The sequence below is a fragment of the Carcharhinus amblyrhynchos genome, chromosome 5 (assembly GCF_965287045.1).
Source record: "Carcharhinus amblyrhynchos chromosome 5, sCarAmb.v2.hapA, whole genome shotgun sequence".
NCBI lineage: Eukaryota > Metazoa > Chordata > Chondrichthyes > Carcharhiniformes > Carcharhinidae > Carcharhinus > Carcharhinus amblyrhynchos.
The window spans coordinates 22,041,291-22,060,321 of record NC_137328.1 but is presented as its reverse complement, the minus strand read 5'-3'; the positions used below and the strand labels follow the sequence as shown (position 1 = coordinate 22,060,321).

Below are 19,031 nucleotides of genomic sequence, written 5' to 3'. Positions count from 1 at the left end.
CTGAAACCATTTTAGAATAGGACACAAATGGTCATGGTAGAAGGCTGTTTGAGTAACTGGAGGCTGGTGTCCAGTGGTGTATCACAGAGTTCAGTGCTGCATCTCTTATTGATTGTTGTATACATAAACGATGTAGCTGATAATGTGGGGGGAATGATAAACAAGTTTGAAGATGATACAAGATTGGTAGGATGGTTAATAATGAAGAAGATCAGAGGTTACAGAAAGATATAGATAGGTTGGTCAGATGTGCAGAGCAGCTGCAGATAGTATTTAACGCTGATAAATGTGAGATAATGCACGCTGGAAGAAGTAGCAAGACAAGGGAGCATTTAATGCCTAGAAGGAAGCTCAGAGGAACAGATGGATCTTGGGGTACTTATTCACAGATCCCTGAAGGAGGCAGAACAAGTGAATGGGATAGTTAATAAGGCATGTGGGGCACTTGCTTTTATCTATCATGGTCCAGAGTTTGAGATCAAGGAGGTAATGTTGGAACGATTTCATTTAAGTAAATCGTAATTTTGTTAAAGGGCTTCTCTGTTGAATAATCCCCCGACCCCCATCTCTTTGGGATCTCCCCTTGCTGACGTAGTATCGTATCAGTGAGATTTACAATAGGGTTTTAAAAATAAAAAGCAGGTGAAAGGAACCCGCAGGAAGCGCACAGTTAAGTACAGGCCCCAACCCCTGGGGGAGAGAAGGACATGCCTGGGCACTGCCCCAAGGGGTGGTGCCAGAGGGCCCACTCAGGAGAGCTCCATGTGGGAGGGGTTTCTTGTCTGTCGGGCAGGGGGCAATTCCCATGCCCATGATGTGGGGGCGGGGGGGGGATGGTGCTGGGTTCCTGTGTGTGAGGGGTGGCTTCATCTTTCTTGTCATCGGATCTCAGAAAGGGTGCCCCAATCTCTGACTTCCAGACATTGCCATTCTTTTCCAGTGTCATCCCACTCCACTAGTGTGATGGCATAGGCCACAACTCTATTTCTGCTACACCAAGTGCGGTGTGATTTGCCGAGAAATTCTCACCTGAGCTAGTACTTGGTGCAAAAATAATAAAATTCTGCCTGATGGGCAAATGGCTTCCTTCTGTGTGGTAAATGATACTATGGATCAAATTACCTGGCCATTCACACCAGCGGGATTCTCTAGTCCCGCTGCAGTGAACAGAGGTTTGGCTGGGCGCCAAATTCTCCATCCTCTCTGGCAGTGGCAGTAGGGTGTGAAAGGCCAGAGAATTCGGGCCTATAACTCTGATATATGCAGCCACCTTCATGGACTTGTTTACGTAGATGCCTAAACTTCCTGTCCGTGCATACTCTTTCAAAATTGTGTCATGAACTTCATATAGCTTCTCCCTATCCCTACTGCCAAAATTTATCACCTCACCCTGTGTTAAATTCTACCTTGTAAGATAGCCAAGTTCCGCACACATGAGGATGGTCTCAACCGGGATCTTGGGTTCATGTCGCGCTATCTGTAACCCCCATGACTTGCCTGGGTTTGTAAAACCTCACTTACTGCACTGTCTGGAGACAATAACCTATGCATAATGCTCTTTCCACTCACATTGTCGGCATCTTTAAGACTTGAATAGCAGGTTAGTTGTAAAGACTCGCATTCTTATCAGTAATCTGTAAACTGTCTGTGCTGTTATGTGCTCTGTCTGAGGCCAGAACTCTCCATTCACCTGACAAAGGGGCAAATCCCTAAAGCTTGTGAGTTTACTATCAAATAAATCGATTGGACTTAAACCTGGTGTTGTCAGACTTCATACTGTGTTTACCCCAGTCCAATGCCGGCATCTCCACATCATAAATTCTACCTGCCAATTGCCTGCCCATTCTGTCAACCTAACATTGGCCTGTTACAGTCTATTTATATCAGTTTCACTGATTGCCCTACCTCTAAGTTTGGTATCATTGACAAATTTTGAAATTTTACTCTCTATTTCAACATCCAAGTCATTTAAATTTATCAAGAAAGCAGTGAGCTTGGTACTGACTCTTGAGGAACTCTGCTGTCTCCAATCTTCACCATACTGTGGGATGAAAAATAACCACTCATCACAACTCACTGATGCCGATTTTTATCCAATCTGACACTGATCCTCCTATTCCATGAGCCTCAATTATGGTAACCAATCTTTATGTGGTACTTTGTGAAACACTTTCTTAAAATGCATATTGATAGTCAACATATTTGTCTTTATTTATTATTATTTATTTTATTGTATTTATCGACTTCCTCTGTTACTTCATCAAAAAGTTAAATTAAATTAATCAAGCATGGTCTGCCTTTCAGCTGGCTTTCCTTAATTAACTCAGTTCCAAGTGACTGTTGATTATTTCCAAAATCTGACCCGCCATGGATAATAAACTGACTGGCCTGGACTAAGAATTCCCTTGCACCCTTTCTTGAGTAAGGTGTCACGTTTCCCACTCTCTCATCCTCTGACACCTCCCCCATACCTTGGGAAGATTGGAAGGCTAAGGCAATTCCATTCCCTTATTTACACTCCCATTTTCCTTCGCAACCTGTAGTGCAAGCTACCCAGAGCAGGCTGCTTATCTATTTCAAACACAGCCAGCCTTTCCAGCACAACTGGCTATCAGTTTTCACCACACCCACATTACCTCCAACATTTCCGCTTCTACTGATACTTTATCAACATCCTCTTCCTAATTAAATATCAGTACAAAGTACTTATTCAGTGTTTCAGCCTCGTTTTCAAACAAGAGTCACCTTTTTAGTCCCTATAGACCGCACCCAGCCTCTGACTAACCATTTACTATTTGGATGCTGGTTGAAGAATGTTGTGTTTCCTTTTATGTTAACTGCCTTTCTATTCTCACATTCTTGCTTTGTCAGTCTTATTATCTTTTTTTCACTTCTCAACTTGTTATTTTTGATCTAGTTCTTGCTTGAAGCATTAATCAGACATGCACCATACAGCTTTATTTTGTTTCATCAAATCTCTATCCCCTTCATCATCCGAAGGGCTGGGGTCTTGGTTCCCCTGCCTTTCCCGCACATTGAAATGTACCAAGCCTGTATCTGATATATTCTTAAAGATCACCCATTGTTTTGCTGTTGGTTTTCCTTTTATCTTTGGTTTCATAGAAAATAGGAGCAGGAGTAGGCCACCATCATAGTTGATCTATCTTAACGCCATGCACCTGCTCCCTCCCCACTCCTCTTGACACATTTTGATTCCAGAAATCTATTTCCTTCTTAAATATATTCAGTGACTTTACCTCCACAGCATCCTGTAATAGAGAATTCCACAGGTTTATCACTCTCTGAGTGAAAAATTTCTCCTTATCTCAGTGCTAAATGGTCGATCCTGAGACTGTAATCGACTTCCAAGTCAGAGGAAACACCATCCCTACATCCAGTATGTCCAGCCCTCAGATTTTGTATGTTTCAGTTCAAACCCATCTCATACTTCTAAATCCCAGTGAATTCAGGCCCAGTCGACCCAATCGCTCCTCAGATGACAATCCTGCCATCCTAGGAATCAGTCTGGTGAACCTTTACTGTACTCTCTCTATAGCAAATATATCTTTTTTTGGATATGGAGACCAAGACTTCACATAAAGGCCAGAATGTTACTGGCATGCCCACCTCGATTCAGGGGGCTTGGAGGATGGCATTCTCCGTTGGCCTTACGTGGGATCGTACAAACTTCGGCGGACGTGCCACTAAAATTCCACCCAGTACTCCAGATGTGGTTTCACCAAGGCCTTGTACAGCTACAGTAAGGCATCCTTTCTCATGTACTCAAGTCTTCTTGCACTGAAAGCCAACATACCATTTCACTTCCTAACTGCTTGCTACACCTGCATGCTTGCATTCAATGCACTAGGACAGCCAGGTCAACATTTCCCAATCTTCCATCGTTTAAATAATACTCTGCCATTCTGTTTCTCCATTAAAAGTGGATAACTGCACGTTTATCCATATTATACTACATCTGTTACTACTACATGTATTTGTCCACTCACTAAACTTATCTACATCACCTTGAAGCTTCTTAACATCCTTCTTATCACTCAGATTTCCACTAATTAGCATGTCGTCATCAGTAGTCTTGGAAATATTACACTTGGTTCCTTCATCCATACCATTGATACACATTGTGAAAATCTGGGTGCCAAGCACTGATCCCTGCGCAACCCCACTAGGGGCACGACATGCCAATTTGAAAAAGAGCCATTTATTCTTGTTCTATTTTCTGTTTGTTAACCAGTTCTCAATCCATACCAATATATCATCCCCAATCCCACGTGCTTTAATTTTGTCAGCCAACTCTCTTATCTGGAACCTTATCCAAAGCTTTCTGAAAATCAAGATATACCACATCCACTGGTTCCCCCTTATCTATTCTACTAGTTACGTCCTCAAAAAAATTCCAGTGGGTTTGTCAAACATGATTCCTCTTTCATGAATCCATGTTGACTTTATCTAATCCTGTTGATAAGTGTCCTGTTATCACATCCTTTATCATAGACTCTCGCATTTTTCCTATTACTGATATTAGGCAGGCCGGTTTGTAATTCCCTGTTTTTTCCCTCGCTCCTTTTTTAAATAGTAGTGTTACATTTGCCACCCTCCAATCTGCCGGGACTGTTCCACAAGTACAGAATTTTGGAAGATAACAAATTTTGCAAGACAACCCATGCACTGTTTCCATGACCACCATCTTTAGTACCCTGGGATGCAGATTATCAGACTCTTCCAGTACCATTAATTTTTCTAATAATACTAATTTCCTTCAAATCCTTCTTCTCACTAGACTCTTGATTCCTTAGCATAATAAAAGTTATTTGTGTCTTTCTCCATGAAGACAGAACTAAAGTCACGCTTTAATTGCTTTGCCATTTCCTTGTTTTCTGTTATAAATTCTCCCATTTCAGACTGTAAAAGATCTCCATTTGTCTTCACTAATCTTTTTCTTTTTACATACTTATAGAAGCTTTTACAGTTCATATTTATGTTACTTGTAAGTTTATTCTTATACTTTATTGCTCCCACTCTTAATCAATCTCTTGATTCCCCCTTGCTGAATACTGACTGAACTGCTGCCAATCCTCAGGCTTGTTACTTTATCTAGCAACTTTATATGACTCATTTTTGGATCCAGTATTATCTTTAATTTGATTTTAGCCTGACTATATCCTTTCAAATCCCAATTAAATTAACCCTCATCCAATTTAGAAGTGTTAATTTAGATTGTTCTTTGTTCTTCGCCAATGCTAATCCACATTTTATGGGGAGAAATTAAAGACTATAGAACTCTGAGGTACAGAGGGATCTGAGCATCCTGGCATTTGAAACAAAAAGTTAGTATGCAGGTATAACAAGTGATTAAGAAGACAAATGGAATAATCTCATTTTTTGCAAAAGGAATAGAATATAAAAGTAAGGATGTTTTACAATTATATAGGATGTTGATGAGACCACATATACGGTGGGATTTTCGAGCCATGCTCGCTCCAAGGTTGGAAAATCCTGTTCGAAGTCAACAGACCTTTGCACAGTCCATTTCCTGCCCACAACGTTTCCTAAACTGGGCGAAACGGGAAAATTCGGCCCGCAGAGTGCTGTGTACAAATTCAATCTCCTTATTTAAAAAATGGCATAACTGTGTTGGAAGGATTCTAACATTATCCCAATTGGTACTACTAAATGTTGCCAAACTTACCGTGTGACTTCCTGTTATCTCCCAAATAACAATTATTTTTGAATAAAAACAAAATACTGCAGAGGATGGAAATCTGAAATAAAAACAGAAAATGCCTCGCAAACTCAGTGGGCCTGACAGCATCTAAGAACATAAGAAATAGGAGCAGGAGTAGGCCATCTAGCCCCTCGAGCCTGCCCCACCATTCAATAAGATCACGGCTGATCTGAAGTGGATCAGTTCCACTTTCCCACTTTCTCCCCACAACCCTTAATTCCCTTGTCTATCAGAAACCTATCTACCCGTGACTTAAATATATTTAGCGAGGTAGCCTCCACCACTTCAATGGGCAGAGAATTCCAGAGATTCACCACCGTTTGAATGAAGAAGTTCCTCCTCAACTCTGATCTAAACTGCCCCCCCCCCTTATCTTGAGGCTGTGCCCTCTAGTCCTGCTATCCTTTCTAAGCGGGAAGAATCTCTCTACCTCTACCCTATCCATCCCCTTCATTACCTTATACGTCTCTATAAGATCCCCCCTCATCCTTCTAAACTCCAACGAGTACAGATCCAGTCTATTTAGTCTCTCCTCATAGGCCAACCCCCTCATCTCTGGTATCAGCCTAGTGAACCTCCTCTGCACTCCCTCCAAGGCCAATATATCCTTCCGCAAGTGCAGCGACCAAAGCTGCCAGAAGGGAACGTTCACTGTGTTTCTCTCTCCAGAGATGCTGCCAGACCCGCTGAGTTTATCCAGATTTTCTGTTTTTGTAATCATTTTTGAGAACTGTTCATCTTGTAGAGTTATACAACACGGAAACAGGCCCTTTGGCCCACGATGTCTAAACCAAACATCAAGTACCAATCTATATTAACCCCATATCGAATTATAGTATATTCACAGTGAATAGGTGCAATGCCATCTGATTTCCAGGTGATTCCAGACTAGTTTCCTTCTCAAAAATTAAAACAGTTTGTGTGTTCAGTGATTTGAATCTGGCACTCTTATCTGTACTTCAGAAACATTATCATTCAGTAATAATTAGAATCTATGAGCCCTGTCTATTTGTTAATTAGAGTGTGATCCATGTATCTATATTTGATTCTCCTGCGAAATGCAATGAGGTGTTTTCAACATAAATGGCAAACACTGAACATGCTCCAACAGAGGAGATGCTGTGTTAATGTTTCAGTTGTATGCTCTTCAAACACCCCATAGATGTGTCTAATATTTCCTGTTTTAGCATTTATTTTAGATTTGCAAGTTTTATTGTTGGCTAATTGTGTAACATTATCTCTTTTTCCTCTTTGTAAACTCTGGCACCTTTGTCACCAGTTTTGTTCATTTGGATTTACAAACAATGGGTGCGATCTTACCAGCCAAGCTCCCGCTGTAACGAAGACAGAGAATGTGGCACCACGCCAAATCTCTGTTCACTGCAGCAGGATGGGAAAATCTCGCTGGTGTGAACGATCGGAAAATTCCGGCAAATATATCTGTAGTTCTTAGTTAGTGCATTTGTACACTTAAAAATTTGGACACGCTCCTGTGTAGGTTCACAGCTTACAAAAAAATTATTATGGGGATTGCAATACAGGTAGGTGGATGCACAAACAGCAAATAGCTTGTTAAGATGATTGAAAGGCCAGTTGTGATCAGGGCCTGTCAGCCGATGGATCTCCTGTGGCCTTGGAAGCACAGCCACTGCCTGAAGGCAGATTTCTTGTGTTAGATCAGGAAGCCAGCACTCCAGGCTGTCGCTGGCCTCCCCCTACCTGGTCACAGCATTTTTCCTTTCAAATATTTTAAAAGCTCTGAGAGGGCACCTCATCCTTGAGGTGCCTTCTCTCTCTCCCTTACCTGAAATGGCAGGCTGCAGTGATGGAGGTCTTCTGGCCTCCCAGCTTTGAGGGCCTGCGCACTGTCCTTAATTGAATGGTTAATGTTTCTGCTGCCCACTAGTTGGCCAATCCAGGTAAAATCAATGCCAGATTGCTGCTCCCGACACAGTGTGAGCACAGTGGAGTGTCAGGATCTGAATTTGACGCTAATATAGGTGTCCCTACCCAAAAATGTAAAATCTTTTTCCGTGTAATCAGCCTCTCAATCAACCACAAGCCTAATCCCTGTAATTTTTCCAAGAACCTTCATTCTTCAAGAAACATGCACAAGCAAAATAAAAGTGAAATCAGCAACCTACTCAAAAACTAGCATTGACCACATTGAAAAAAATGCTAAAAATAAAGTGCACACTAAAATTCCATTTGCAGATGTGAACTCTCGCTTCTAAGAAAAGAACCATTTATATTGCTGGACTGCCAGGAATCTTGGGAGTTGTGGTTTGACATTCAGCTGATTTAGTGAAGTTAAAGGTTCCTGACCAGGACGTTGCCAAAATATGTATCTAGTGATGAGTAACTTCTGATATGGAATTTTTGCTTTCTGAGGAACATACTGTTAGTGCATTTAGATTGTTTGCTGAAGGATTTCCATGTCCTGTTAGTGCACTTTGTTCCTGTGGGATTTTTATGGGTCTTGCTCACTTTTGTTTAATGGACGTCAGTGTAATTGGACGCCACTGTCTCAGGTTACTACTGATCACCACTAGACAAAGGCAATTTTTAGGCTTGTGGTTATCTGCTTTCTATTACAAATTCTCCCTTCATTTTGTTTTCCTTTTCTAACTCCTGCGGGCAATAACTCATTCTGGTGTACTGTTTTGTGGGCACTCGGTGCCCTCTAGCACTTCACTCAAATGGTGATTATTCCCAAGGAACACACTAGGAACAAGGCAGGGGTGGGTAAATGAACTATTTGATGCATCAGGTCAATCTTCCTCTCTCCTCTTTACAGCAGGACTCGCTGAAAGTCATTTCATTCCTGATTATTTTTTCTCTTTACCCAAGTGGAAGCCATCAGCTAAGTCAACACAGCACAGAAATTGGACCAGCATTTTCCTGGTCTGCCTAGCCCAATAACACAAATAACGATGCATTTGCCCACTAACCTATCAGAATATCTATTGTGTTGTGTGCTTTCAAATAAGATGAAGCTGACCCATTTTTGAAACAACGATCAGTTTAACCCGTGACCTTACACTTGCAGCATGGTCCAACCCCAGGTAATTGCACGCATGCTTGATGATGCAAGGACTTTCAGCTAATTTACATATTTCTCTTCTCCCAATAAGCCTTCAGATTTTAGCTATTCTTAGGGAGATGCTTCAAAAACTACCTCTGAATAAATTAGAACAGAAGAATGCCTCTTTCATTAACTGTCTGTCTGCAGATCAACCTATCCAAGAAATCTGTAAACACAGTACTCTTTGTCTACAAAGGAAGTTGGATTGAACAATGAAGAGTTAAGGTCTATAGCCCTCAGCTAGTAATTTTACAGTCTGTTTTTAATTATGTGGAGCTGCCAGCAACGCGTGTCTGAGTGTTTCTGTATAGCTGGAACTTTGCCTGCGATTTAGAAAGGCACCAATCCTGTATGTTATGTTTCAAAGTTCAAAGTATGTTCTTACCTGAGACTGGGAAAAGGAACAATCAACAGCATCCTGTGCACTGCCATCCAGCAAGTATCAGTCTCTTAGTATCTTTTTTCCTTTGACAACTGAAAAAAATGTTGATGTCACTAAGTCCATCAGTGGTGTCAGAGGGCAGTTCTTGGTATGTCAGGTGTGTGTTTTACGCTCTATAGTATGTCTTTGTACTATTGTTCTATTGTAACACTGTGGAATGCAGCACAAAGGTGGTTGTGATTCCATGAATCACCTCTGCCAAATCCAGATCGACCACTTTGTCAAGTTTGTCTTATATCACCATAAACTAAAAGTACTATTGCTCGTTGAAAGTAAATTTTAAGTAAGGGTGCCACAGTGGCACAATGGTTAGCACTGCTGCCTCACAGCACCAGGGTTGAATTCCAGTCTCAGGTCACTGTCTGTGTGGAGTTTACACATTCTCTCCATGTCTGTGTGGGTTTCCTCCAGTTTGCTCCTACTGTCCAAAAATGTGTGGTTTAGGTTTATTGGGCATCCTAAATTGACCCTTGTGTCAGGGGATTAGCAAGGTAAATATGTGGGGTTACGGGAATAGAGCCTGAGTGGGATTGTGGTCAGTGCAGACTCGATGGGCCAAATGACCTCCTTCTGCACTGCACGGATTCTATGATGATCCTATGGTTAAGTGGCATTGCCTGCAAATGATTTCTAGCATTTTCAGGTTCATACTCATATTGTACAAATGTATATTTTGAGTGATTTCAACAAAAGGTAATCATGGGTCTGAAGTGAAATTCTGATTTTCACATAAGCCCTGCTCAAAAACTTCTTTGCAATTCTTGGTGGTGTCACCCTTCTCCCAGCTACAGCTCCAACTCTGCTCTCCTTTACTGGCCCCCAAAAACTAACAATTGGCAAAGAAGTAAATTTACAACTTCTGAAAGTTGAAAATTGATGAATATTTGTAACAGATACAAGAAGCACAGACTAGATTTATATTCTACCATACGCCATGACCAAGAAGTATGGAATGCTGGAAGGGGCTTTTCTCCACTCCAGAGAAAGATTAGAATTGATACTGGAGATATCCTGCCAATTTCTTGTCAATTTTGCACAAAGAATCATACTCCACTGATACTGAAGCAATAATACAAGGGCAATCTTCAATTTCCTTCCTTTCTGAGAATCAACAAGACCAGGAGGGCTTAAAGTGCGGAGAGAAAGAGTGAGAGTTGCCTTCCTTGTGGGGGAGACTAGAACTTGGAGACCCAGCAGGAGATGATCATCAATTAAGGACATATTGAAGGGTGATGAGGAATATGCCATCAGGGATCTTCTGAGGGAGCATCAGAGCAGCTTTCCACTAAATTCTGAGCACTAAAGTCCTTTAAGGTGCCTGGATGTCAGTAGTAGAGGGTCTGCCCCAATTCATGATCATAGCCCAAACAAATCCTCTAAGATGATTTCACCTCCCACTGCAGTGGGTTTACCAGCTTCATTTTGGAAGTTCTATGCTCTCTTCTGAAGCAGACTCACACTTTCCATCCTGCCTGAGCAATGTCCACCAGTCCTAGAGAGACTGCAGGTGGAATAAAGCCTCAGGCTCTTTAGTTGTACTGGGAGCTTCAGGAACCTGCCCACTTTCCTTAATTGAGTGCACAGGCAGACAGTTAGAAGGCTGCCTTCTAGATGATCACTTTGGACCGGGACCTAGAAAATGTCCTGAATCTTAAAATAAACAAGATTCTACCCAGTGGCAATGTGTACATCGACAAGTTGCAATACAGTAACTCCCAGGGCTGCTTTGATAGCATCACTCAAGCAAATAACCTCTACCACCTGGAAGAACAAAGCCAACTGGCATATGAGAATGTCGCCACATGGAAGATCACCTCTAAGCTGCGCCATCCTGATTTGGGAAATATATCACCATTCCCACTGTAACTGGGTCAAAATCCCTCCCTAACAGCATTGTGAGAGTACCTACATCTCACAGTAACTGAATTGGTTCAAAAGGTTGTTCACCACCATCTCCTCAAGAGCAATCAGAGATGGATGGTGAATCCTAGTCTAGCCAGTGGCACCATCTCCAATGAGCAAGTAAACAAGATGGAGCTTTGAGCTCAATTAGAGTTGTGCTAGCCGAATTAAATTACCTCAGACGCACCAGGTTTTAAACTCTGGGAGTGTTATTCCTGATGTAAAATAATCACCCATCCTCCAGGATTGGAAGACTCTCTGGGGGGAATTTTCCCTCCCACCTGCCACCGGAATCGTAGCAGGCGGTGGGAGTGGTGGGGAGAGGCAGACCATGCAAAGGCCCGTTAATCTTGGGTGGGATTTTCTGGTTTTGGGGCGAACACAGCCAGAAAATCCCACCCTCTGAATCAAAGTTGCTGTGTTCCAGTACATAAACCAAACCAGCAGTGAAATAGAAGGCTGCCAATTGAACTCTGGATCTCCTTGCAAACTTCGAGATAGCTGCTGTGTTGTTCTCATTGAACTGATAAAAAATATCTATTAAAAAGTTATTGCAATGGAAATTTCCAACAAACTATCACCAACAAATGAGATTGATTTCTTTATATACTATAAGGAACACAAAAACATAAGAGGACTACGGTCGATCAAACATGCTTCTTCTTTCAATGTGAATATTGTGTGCAGGTTTGGTCTCCTTAAATGAGGAAGGATGTACTTGATATGGAGGGAATGCAGTAAAGGTTTACCAGATTGTGGAGGGACTGACATATGAGGCGAGATTGAGTCAATTGGGATTATATTTGCTGGAGTTTAGAAGAATGAGGGATGATGTCACAGAAACCTATCAAATTCTAACATGAGTAGATGCAGGACCCTGGGGAGGTGATGGCCTAGTGGTATTATTGCTAGACTATTAATCCAGAAATTCAGCTAATGTTCCGAGGTGGATGTGCTGCTCTGTCAGACGGTCATGCAGACTTGATGGCCTCCTTCTGCACAATAGAGATTCTATAATTCTAACTTTTTGTGTTCCTTGTGTAAGTACATCAAACTCTGTCTCTGACCATCAACATTTACAAGTTTCACACCTTTTGAAAACTATTCTGTGTTTCTGTTCTTCTGAGCAAACTGAACAAAATCTCTTCTCTCCACATTATACGCCATCTGACATCTTGTTGTCCTTTCACTTAACCTATCTATATCTCTTTGCAGCCTTTTGTGACCTCTTTAGAGCTTAATGATCCTTGAAATTGAAGACAAGATAACAGTTTATCCAAATCAATTTATAATGGACAGGAAGTAAAGTAATTCACTCAATGTTGTTGAACTTGTTGGTGTGGATAATGTTGTGGAGTTTACATCAATTTGTTCCAGTCATTTTGCCAAAACATATCAATATATAAACATGTAAATATATATAAATGTGAATAGAAGAACACATGTAAGTAGAAAAAAGTTGTTGCAGACATTTTATGTATATGTAGATCTCAATATTGTTCATGGAAATTGGTTAAAAACCATGTTTTTAGAGCATTGTACAAGTCTTGTTAAGCATGCTTGAAGGAGATACTTATACAGAATTGAGGAGAATAAAAATAAATGTGGGTTTTGAACTCCAACTTAGAACTAGCTTCAAAACAATGATTCCAAACTATCACCCTGAGACAGATGTGAATTAATCAGAGAGAGGAATCTTTATTGCTTTAGTTTTGGTGCAGTGGTCGATGTTCTTTTCCTTGAAACACAAGAAGAGAGGGCAGTCCAGGTATTTAGAGTATGCTGAAAGCTGAACAATAACTCAGGCACGATATTGACTGCACTAGTTAGTTAGTTGACTTTGACAGAGTTACAATGAGCTCAAACACAATAAGGAATGCTGTGGCAGGGTGTGCCAGCTAGTTCATTGTTATTTCCTGCGTCTTCTCAGACGTACACAGATTATAAGGGCAACACAGGTTACAAAATATCTTCAGTCCTAATGCTCTTGGTAAGTGCACATTCTGTAAACCAACCAGCCAAGTGTGGTCAGACGCACTCCTCACTGAAACCAAGAGACAGAAGTACAACTTCTGTAAATTTTTCTTCAAATGCCCCCAAGTTATTTATCTCACTGTGAGCCAAAAGGCCTCACGAGTGTTTCCAAACTCCGCTCTCATAAAAACATGCCTTTGAGTCTTCTCCCAACCAATGTTTTCTTTCAGATGCCTCAGATTCACCAGTGATCCACTTCCAGGATTTCAATCTCTTCTTTCAGTATTCCTTTGCCTTGAATTGCCACACACATTAGAGCTTCTTCACAATCTCACAGATACACAGCCAACGTAACATCACTGCTTTGCCAGCAGCACTAAGGTCACCATTACTTCAGATATCTGGCTGCTTGTGAGCCAAATGTCTGCATCTTTCAGCTCTGTCTTTAACTGGGAGGTTCTCTCCCTCTTACTTGCTCAAAAGAGCAAGGCAGCGGGATGAATGAAGTGGTTTGTTTAAAGTTGAAACAACAAACTTCATATATGGATTACGAATAAGCACTATTACAACAGATCAGAATAATAGAACATGTTTCTAATATTTAGAGGGCTTGGACATTGTGTTTTAAGATGGAAAGCATAAGAAATGATGAAGAATCTGAACCTGAGAAATGGAACATGTGGAAATGGAAGATAACCTGGAAAAGAAGATGTAGATAAAAATTATTCCAAAATATTGACAGAGGAGCTGGTGGCAGCGCAGTCAAGGCTGAAATACTTTGGAGTGGGTTATCAGACTGTATAAATAAACAATGCAAATTCTGCCTTTTCATCGACAAAGAGAGCAAACTGTATACATTACCTTCCTACGTATTTATTAAAATCTGTTTTTCTTTATTATTTTTTATTTCAAGGTCATTGTTGTAGCACAACAGTAAAATAATTATGCCCAATTTCACCAGCAAATCTAATGTATTCAAGCTGTTATCTTGGATCAGTTGTAGTCTTGTAAGCTACAACAGGAATCAGTTTGTTGGAGCAGCGGAGAATCATCTATGAAACATTTGCACTAACAGCTCCTGAGTCCCTGAGGGTGCTATGTCCTGCTCTCACACCCTAACCCAGAGTACTCCCATTAGTGGATCTTCTGATTCGGCCAAATGCAGCATTTATCTATCCTCCCTCTATCATCTGCAGTTCCTGCAGGATTTTACAGCTTGCAGAATGAGGTTTTCTTCAAAGCTCTGCCCACTCACCCAGTGTACTTTTCCTGTTGAACTTAGGAGTTCTGCTCATAGCCAGAACAAGAGTATGCTAATAAAGTGACCCTTCAAATTTTGGTGGACCTTTCAGTATACATTAGTGGATGATGGATACCCCAGTTCTACCTTCTTTGCAATTTCTGGCATTATCCAGGACCTCTTTCAACATGGTAGCCCTTCTGGGCAGCACTACTTGTAATACTAACCCTATGCATTACTATTTACTTAAGATGACAATAATGTATACATAACAGAGCATTACACACAAGAATGTAAACAAAGTATTGTTAAAGAAATAGAACTTGCTATGCTTTTATAATTAAGCTGCTACGCTTTGACTTTATTCTGTGTTTCATAATGTTTTTGCAGTGACAGGATTAGCTCATGTTGTACCAACAGTAGTTCAAGAGAATTAGTTATAAAATAAGCTGCTCCTGGAATTAAAAATTATATCCTTCTCTGAATGCACAGTTACACAATGTCATTCTTCATTTACCATCATTCATCGAGCCAATTTCATTGTCTGCTTTTTTCCCTTTTTGCAGTTTGCAAACCATAGTGTTATAGTTCAGGTCAGAAACTCCAAAGTGTGCTATGGAGCCTCCCTGGATCATACATTTTGCATCTTGAATTGGGCTGGGATAAGCATGATATGTTTCACTTCAGGTATGATGCAAATGACCCACTAGAGAGCTTTTTTCAAACAAAGGTTATTTAAAAATATAGTTAACATGTATAGTAAGAAAATTTTCAATTACGAACAAGAAACAAAACAACCATTATAATGTATAACCCTTAATGAATATATCTAACATGTTAAAATCAAACCAATCCATAGGCAAAAAGCTCTTATCACAGGTTTAACACAGCAAAAAACTAATGCTCATGTGATACTGGACTTGAGACATTTAGATGAAGTCTGCAGTTCTCTGGATAGACTCAGAGTAGATTGAAGTCAGAACAGCTTCCCAAGGCACCAAGTACTCTAAGTAAGCCACCAACAACAGATTTCCTCCCTTCAAAAAGGCAAGACCTTGCTTTAGCTAACCAGCAGAGTTTCCAAAACCAGGGAGAGAGAGAGATGTCTGTCCCTTCTAAAACTAAACTTTAATGGCAGCCAAACAGAAAATAAGACCTTGAAAACACTGGAAAGGAAAATAAAAACTGTCCAAAAACACATGACATTCCTTCTAACAATGCAGAATTGTAAAACAATCCAGAGTTAAAATAAACAGACCCCATTTGGGGCGACACAGTGATTAGCACTGCTGCCTCACAATGTCAGGGGCCTGTGTTTCAGCCTCAGGTCACTGTCTGTGTCGAGTTTACACATACTCCCCGTGTCTGTGTGGGTTTCCTCCGGGTGCTCCAGTTTCTTCCCATAGTCCAAAGATGTGTGGTTTAGGTAGATTGGCCATGCTAAATTGCCCCTGAGCGTCAGGAGGACTAGCTAGGGTAAATGCATGGGGTTTTGGAGATATGGCCTGGGTGGTCAGTACAGATTTGATGGGCTGAATGGCCTCCTTTTGCACTGTAGAGATTCTATGATTCTGTTCTGTGATTCATTTAAGCTATTGAAATAGCAATAAAAGGAAATCTCCAGTCAATCTGGTAACAGTTGAGGTTATGAGCTCAGAAAACACTGAAGCTGTGAGAGGTGCAGAAACTGCGATTTAAAAAATACTTACCTGGAGGTACACTGATGTCACAGAAGTAAGACGAACACAACATCTTCTATGAAATAGAATCTCAACTCATCCTTTAATTTTCCAGTCTGTTTAGTATATTGTTACCATCCCATTCCTGTTCTACTCTAGTTTGGAATGACCAAGACGCCCAGTTGTTGAACATTCCACAAGCATTGCATTCATTAGTTTGCCAGCTATGATGTGCAAAGATACCATTGATGAAAGAATCTGTCTTCCTGCTCTGAGTCTGTTGACCAAGAAGCACACCATCAGGGGAAGCTGAAGAATGGAATGCTTGAACTCTACTGTTCAGGTTGGGAGTCCAGAGCTGTGGAGAACTATCATTATTTGGTCACAAGGTGATTGCTCTCCTAATCTGAGTCAATTATTTACAGAGTGACCTTTTCCTGTCAGTGTTTATTGAAAAGAATGGATATCCTGCTCAAAACCTTTCAAGAGGTGAAGTAGTTTGACTGAATAATAAGGCACCCAAAATAATTATTTTCCCTTCTCTTTTAGCCTACCTAGAGGACAGCTTTGTAAAATCAGGAGTCTTCAGCATTGGAGAGCTTGTGCGAGTCTCACGAAGTAAGTATTACTTAGAGTTAGGTTTCATCTTAGAAAACCAATTACCCATTATATAAAGAGCTGAAACTCTCTCCTAGTAATTGCCAGGTGCAAACTGATTCAAGTAGTGCAGATTAGTGTTTATGTTTTGTAATGTGCTCGACTGTATTTATCACACGTTTCATCTGAAATTGAGATTGAAAACCTGTTAGCAGGTAGAAATGGTGGATTATTTCAGAGGCAAATCCATTGTTTATGAACTGAAACTTGTTTGACAGAAGTAGAAATGCAAACAGTGTAGTTTGGATTCGCATTGGGAATAATATAGAAAACATATTTCTTATCGCAAAATCAGTAGAAAAGAATTTCATGGTGCCAGACATTGTAACACAAGTTGTTACATATTCATTTTTGTTGTTAGCTGTAAAATTATACACAAGAATAAATCAGCAGATATAATTATTACAATATAAAACAAAAGATGTTCCAAAATGCAGCTCTCTTTCGTACATTTTGACTATGAGCCTACTTTGAGAAATAATCTTGTTGAAGTCTGAATTAGTCTCCAGTACATTTTATCCACATCATCCAATGGTACTGTTGCATGGTGAATTGTCTTTCTTTTAAACAATTCATCCAACTCACTGCAAACAAAATTCTAGCTCACAGTGTCACAGGAAGATGAAACTGAAGGACAGGGACATCAGCCGATAGTAGGTTACTTGCATTTGCTAATTAAGTAGCACAAGGAAAGATTTAAAAAAAGATACCCTTCAAAATTAATTAAAGCTGTAACACTGCTAATTACTTCTTGTATTGGCACACCAGAACGAAAAGGAACTTGCAGTCATAAATACTCTAATAAACGAAGCCTAACTCAACAAGATGTTCTGATCCCCTGAGAAAATGGTAACTTTTGAAAAAGATATTTGAATTTTCATTGACTGACTCAAAGGTGTTAGGATTTCCATAGAGACAGATAAAAAAGGCTCAAATTTTGAGTTAATAGCTCAACAGATGACATGACAGGATTTCATGTTTTAAAATATTTGCTGTAACAAATAAAATTGCTATTGATGGAACACTTTTTTTAAAGCAACTTTTCTTTTAAACCACAGAATAGAATTTAAAGCTCAACCAAAAAAATCACTATTGTATTACTTTAATTAGCCATCTAAGTGGGCATTCAATTTTCCCAGAAACAGTATAAAATGATTCTTGGTTCCAAAAGCTTTATTTCTGATTGTGTTCCTTTCCTAGCCTGAATACTTTGAATCCAGGACTGTTCTTCACAGTGAGAGTATTTTTGGAAATCCTTCCTCGACTGTAAGCTACGTGAATCTTCCAATCTTGTTATAGCTCCTCACAAATTTGATCTTTACAGTCTGAGTGTGAGCTTCCACCCAAATTTGGATCAAAAAGACTTTCAGCCTCTAACTGCTCTCTCTTTCCCCTCCAGACTCATGGAAGGCGAACTGCCTGTGAGTTTTCAGGGATACCTTGGAAATCTTTCCTCTCTCAAAGTCCATTTCCACGGCAACATGAATCATAAAGGCCTTGTATCCAGGTAGAAATGCTGATTAACTATCCTTCAAAGGCCAATACTGTTTCATCATGGATAGTTCAAAGGACAATTATTCAAAACCTGAGATTCCTAGCTCCTTTCTGGAACTTTGCAGACTCACAATCCATCCATTGTTATGACAAAGCTACTTTTGTCACTGACTGCAAGAATACCTTGCACCTTCTTCCTAGTAAAACAACTTAGGTCTTCCTTTAACCTTTAATAGCTCCATCACCCAGACATGCTGTGAGGCGGACTTTAACACTGGTCGCATGACTTTCTTCATTTAATCTTGTACGCATCAAAGTTGTAACAAAGAAATTGTACTATCAAATTTCAAGTTATAAGACTTTAACAAAAAAAACTGAAAGCAACTTTGGCTAAACTCAATGTTTTAATGTGACTGATAACGCCATGCCACATACATTGCAGTGCACTCCCCACAGTCTACCATCACTCATGCTTCCAATCAATTCACATCTCCCTGCCAAGTCATAACGTTGATAGAATGTTGAAAGATGTTTTGTAGAATTTCCAATCAATTATGAGCAGTGTGGCCCACTCTGGTGATTTCTCCTCCCATTCTTGCCTGGCCAAATCTTCCTGAGTCTTTAGCTTGCCATAGGATGCATTATCTTCAACACAGAGCTTACTGCACAAGTTGCAGCCTTTAGGGAGACTACCCTCCCTCTTTCTTTCTGTCCAGAAACTCTGAGACCTAAATCCTGTCCATTATCAGCTGGGATGCACTTGCCTTTGTTTTTAAGTGTGAATATTTTGCACCTTGCTTCCAGTAAGTCTCAAC

At 40.4% G+C, this 19,031-nt stretch overlaps 1 protein-coding gene across 6 annotated transcripts in view; it reads left to right on the top strand.

The window, feature by feature from the left end:
• Positions 1 to 19,031, top strand: part of LOC145342916 (nuclear factor 1 B-type-like) — a 309,688-nt gene that overhangs the window by 187,557 nt on the left and 103,100 nt on the right. For all 6 annotated transcript variants that reach the window (XM_080188530.1, XM_080188531.1, XM_080188528.1 and 3 more), the window contains one exon: positions 16,615 to 16,683. In XM_080188530.1, coding sequence (XP_080044656.1) covers positions 16,615 to 16,683 — 69 coding nt within the window. The remainder of the gene's footprint in view (positions 1 to 16,614; positions 16,684 to 19,031) is intronic.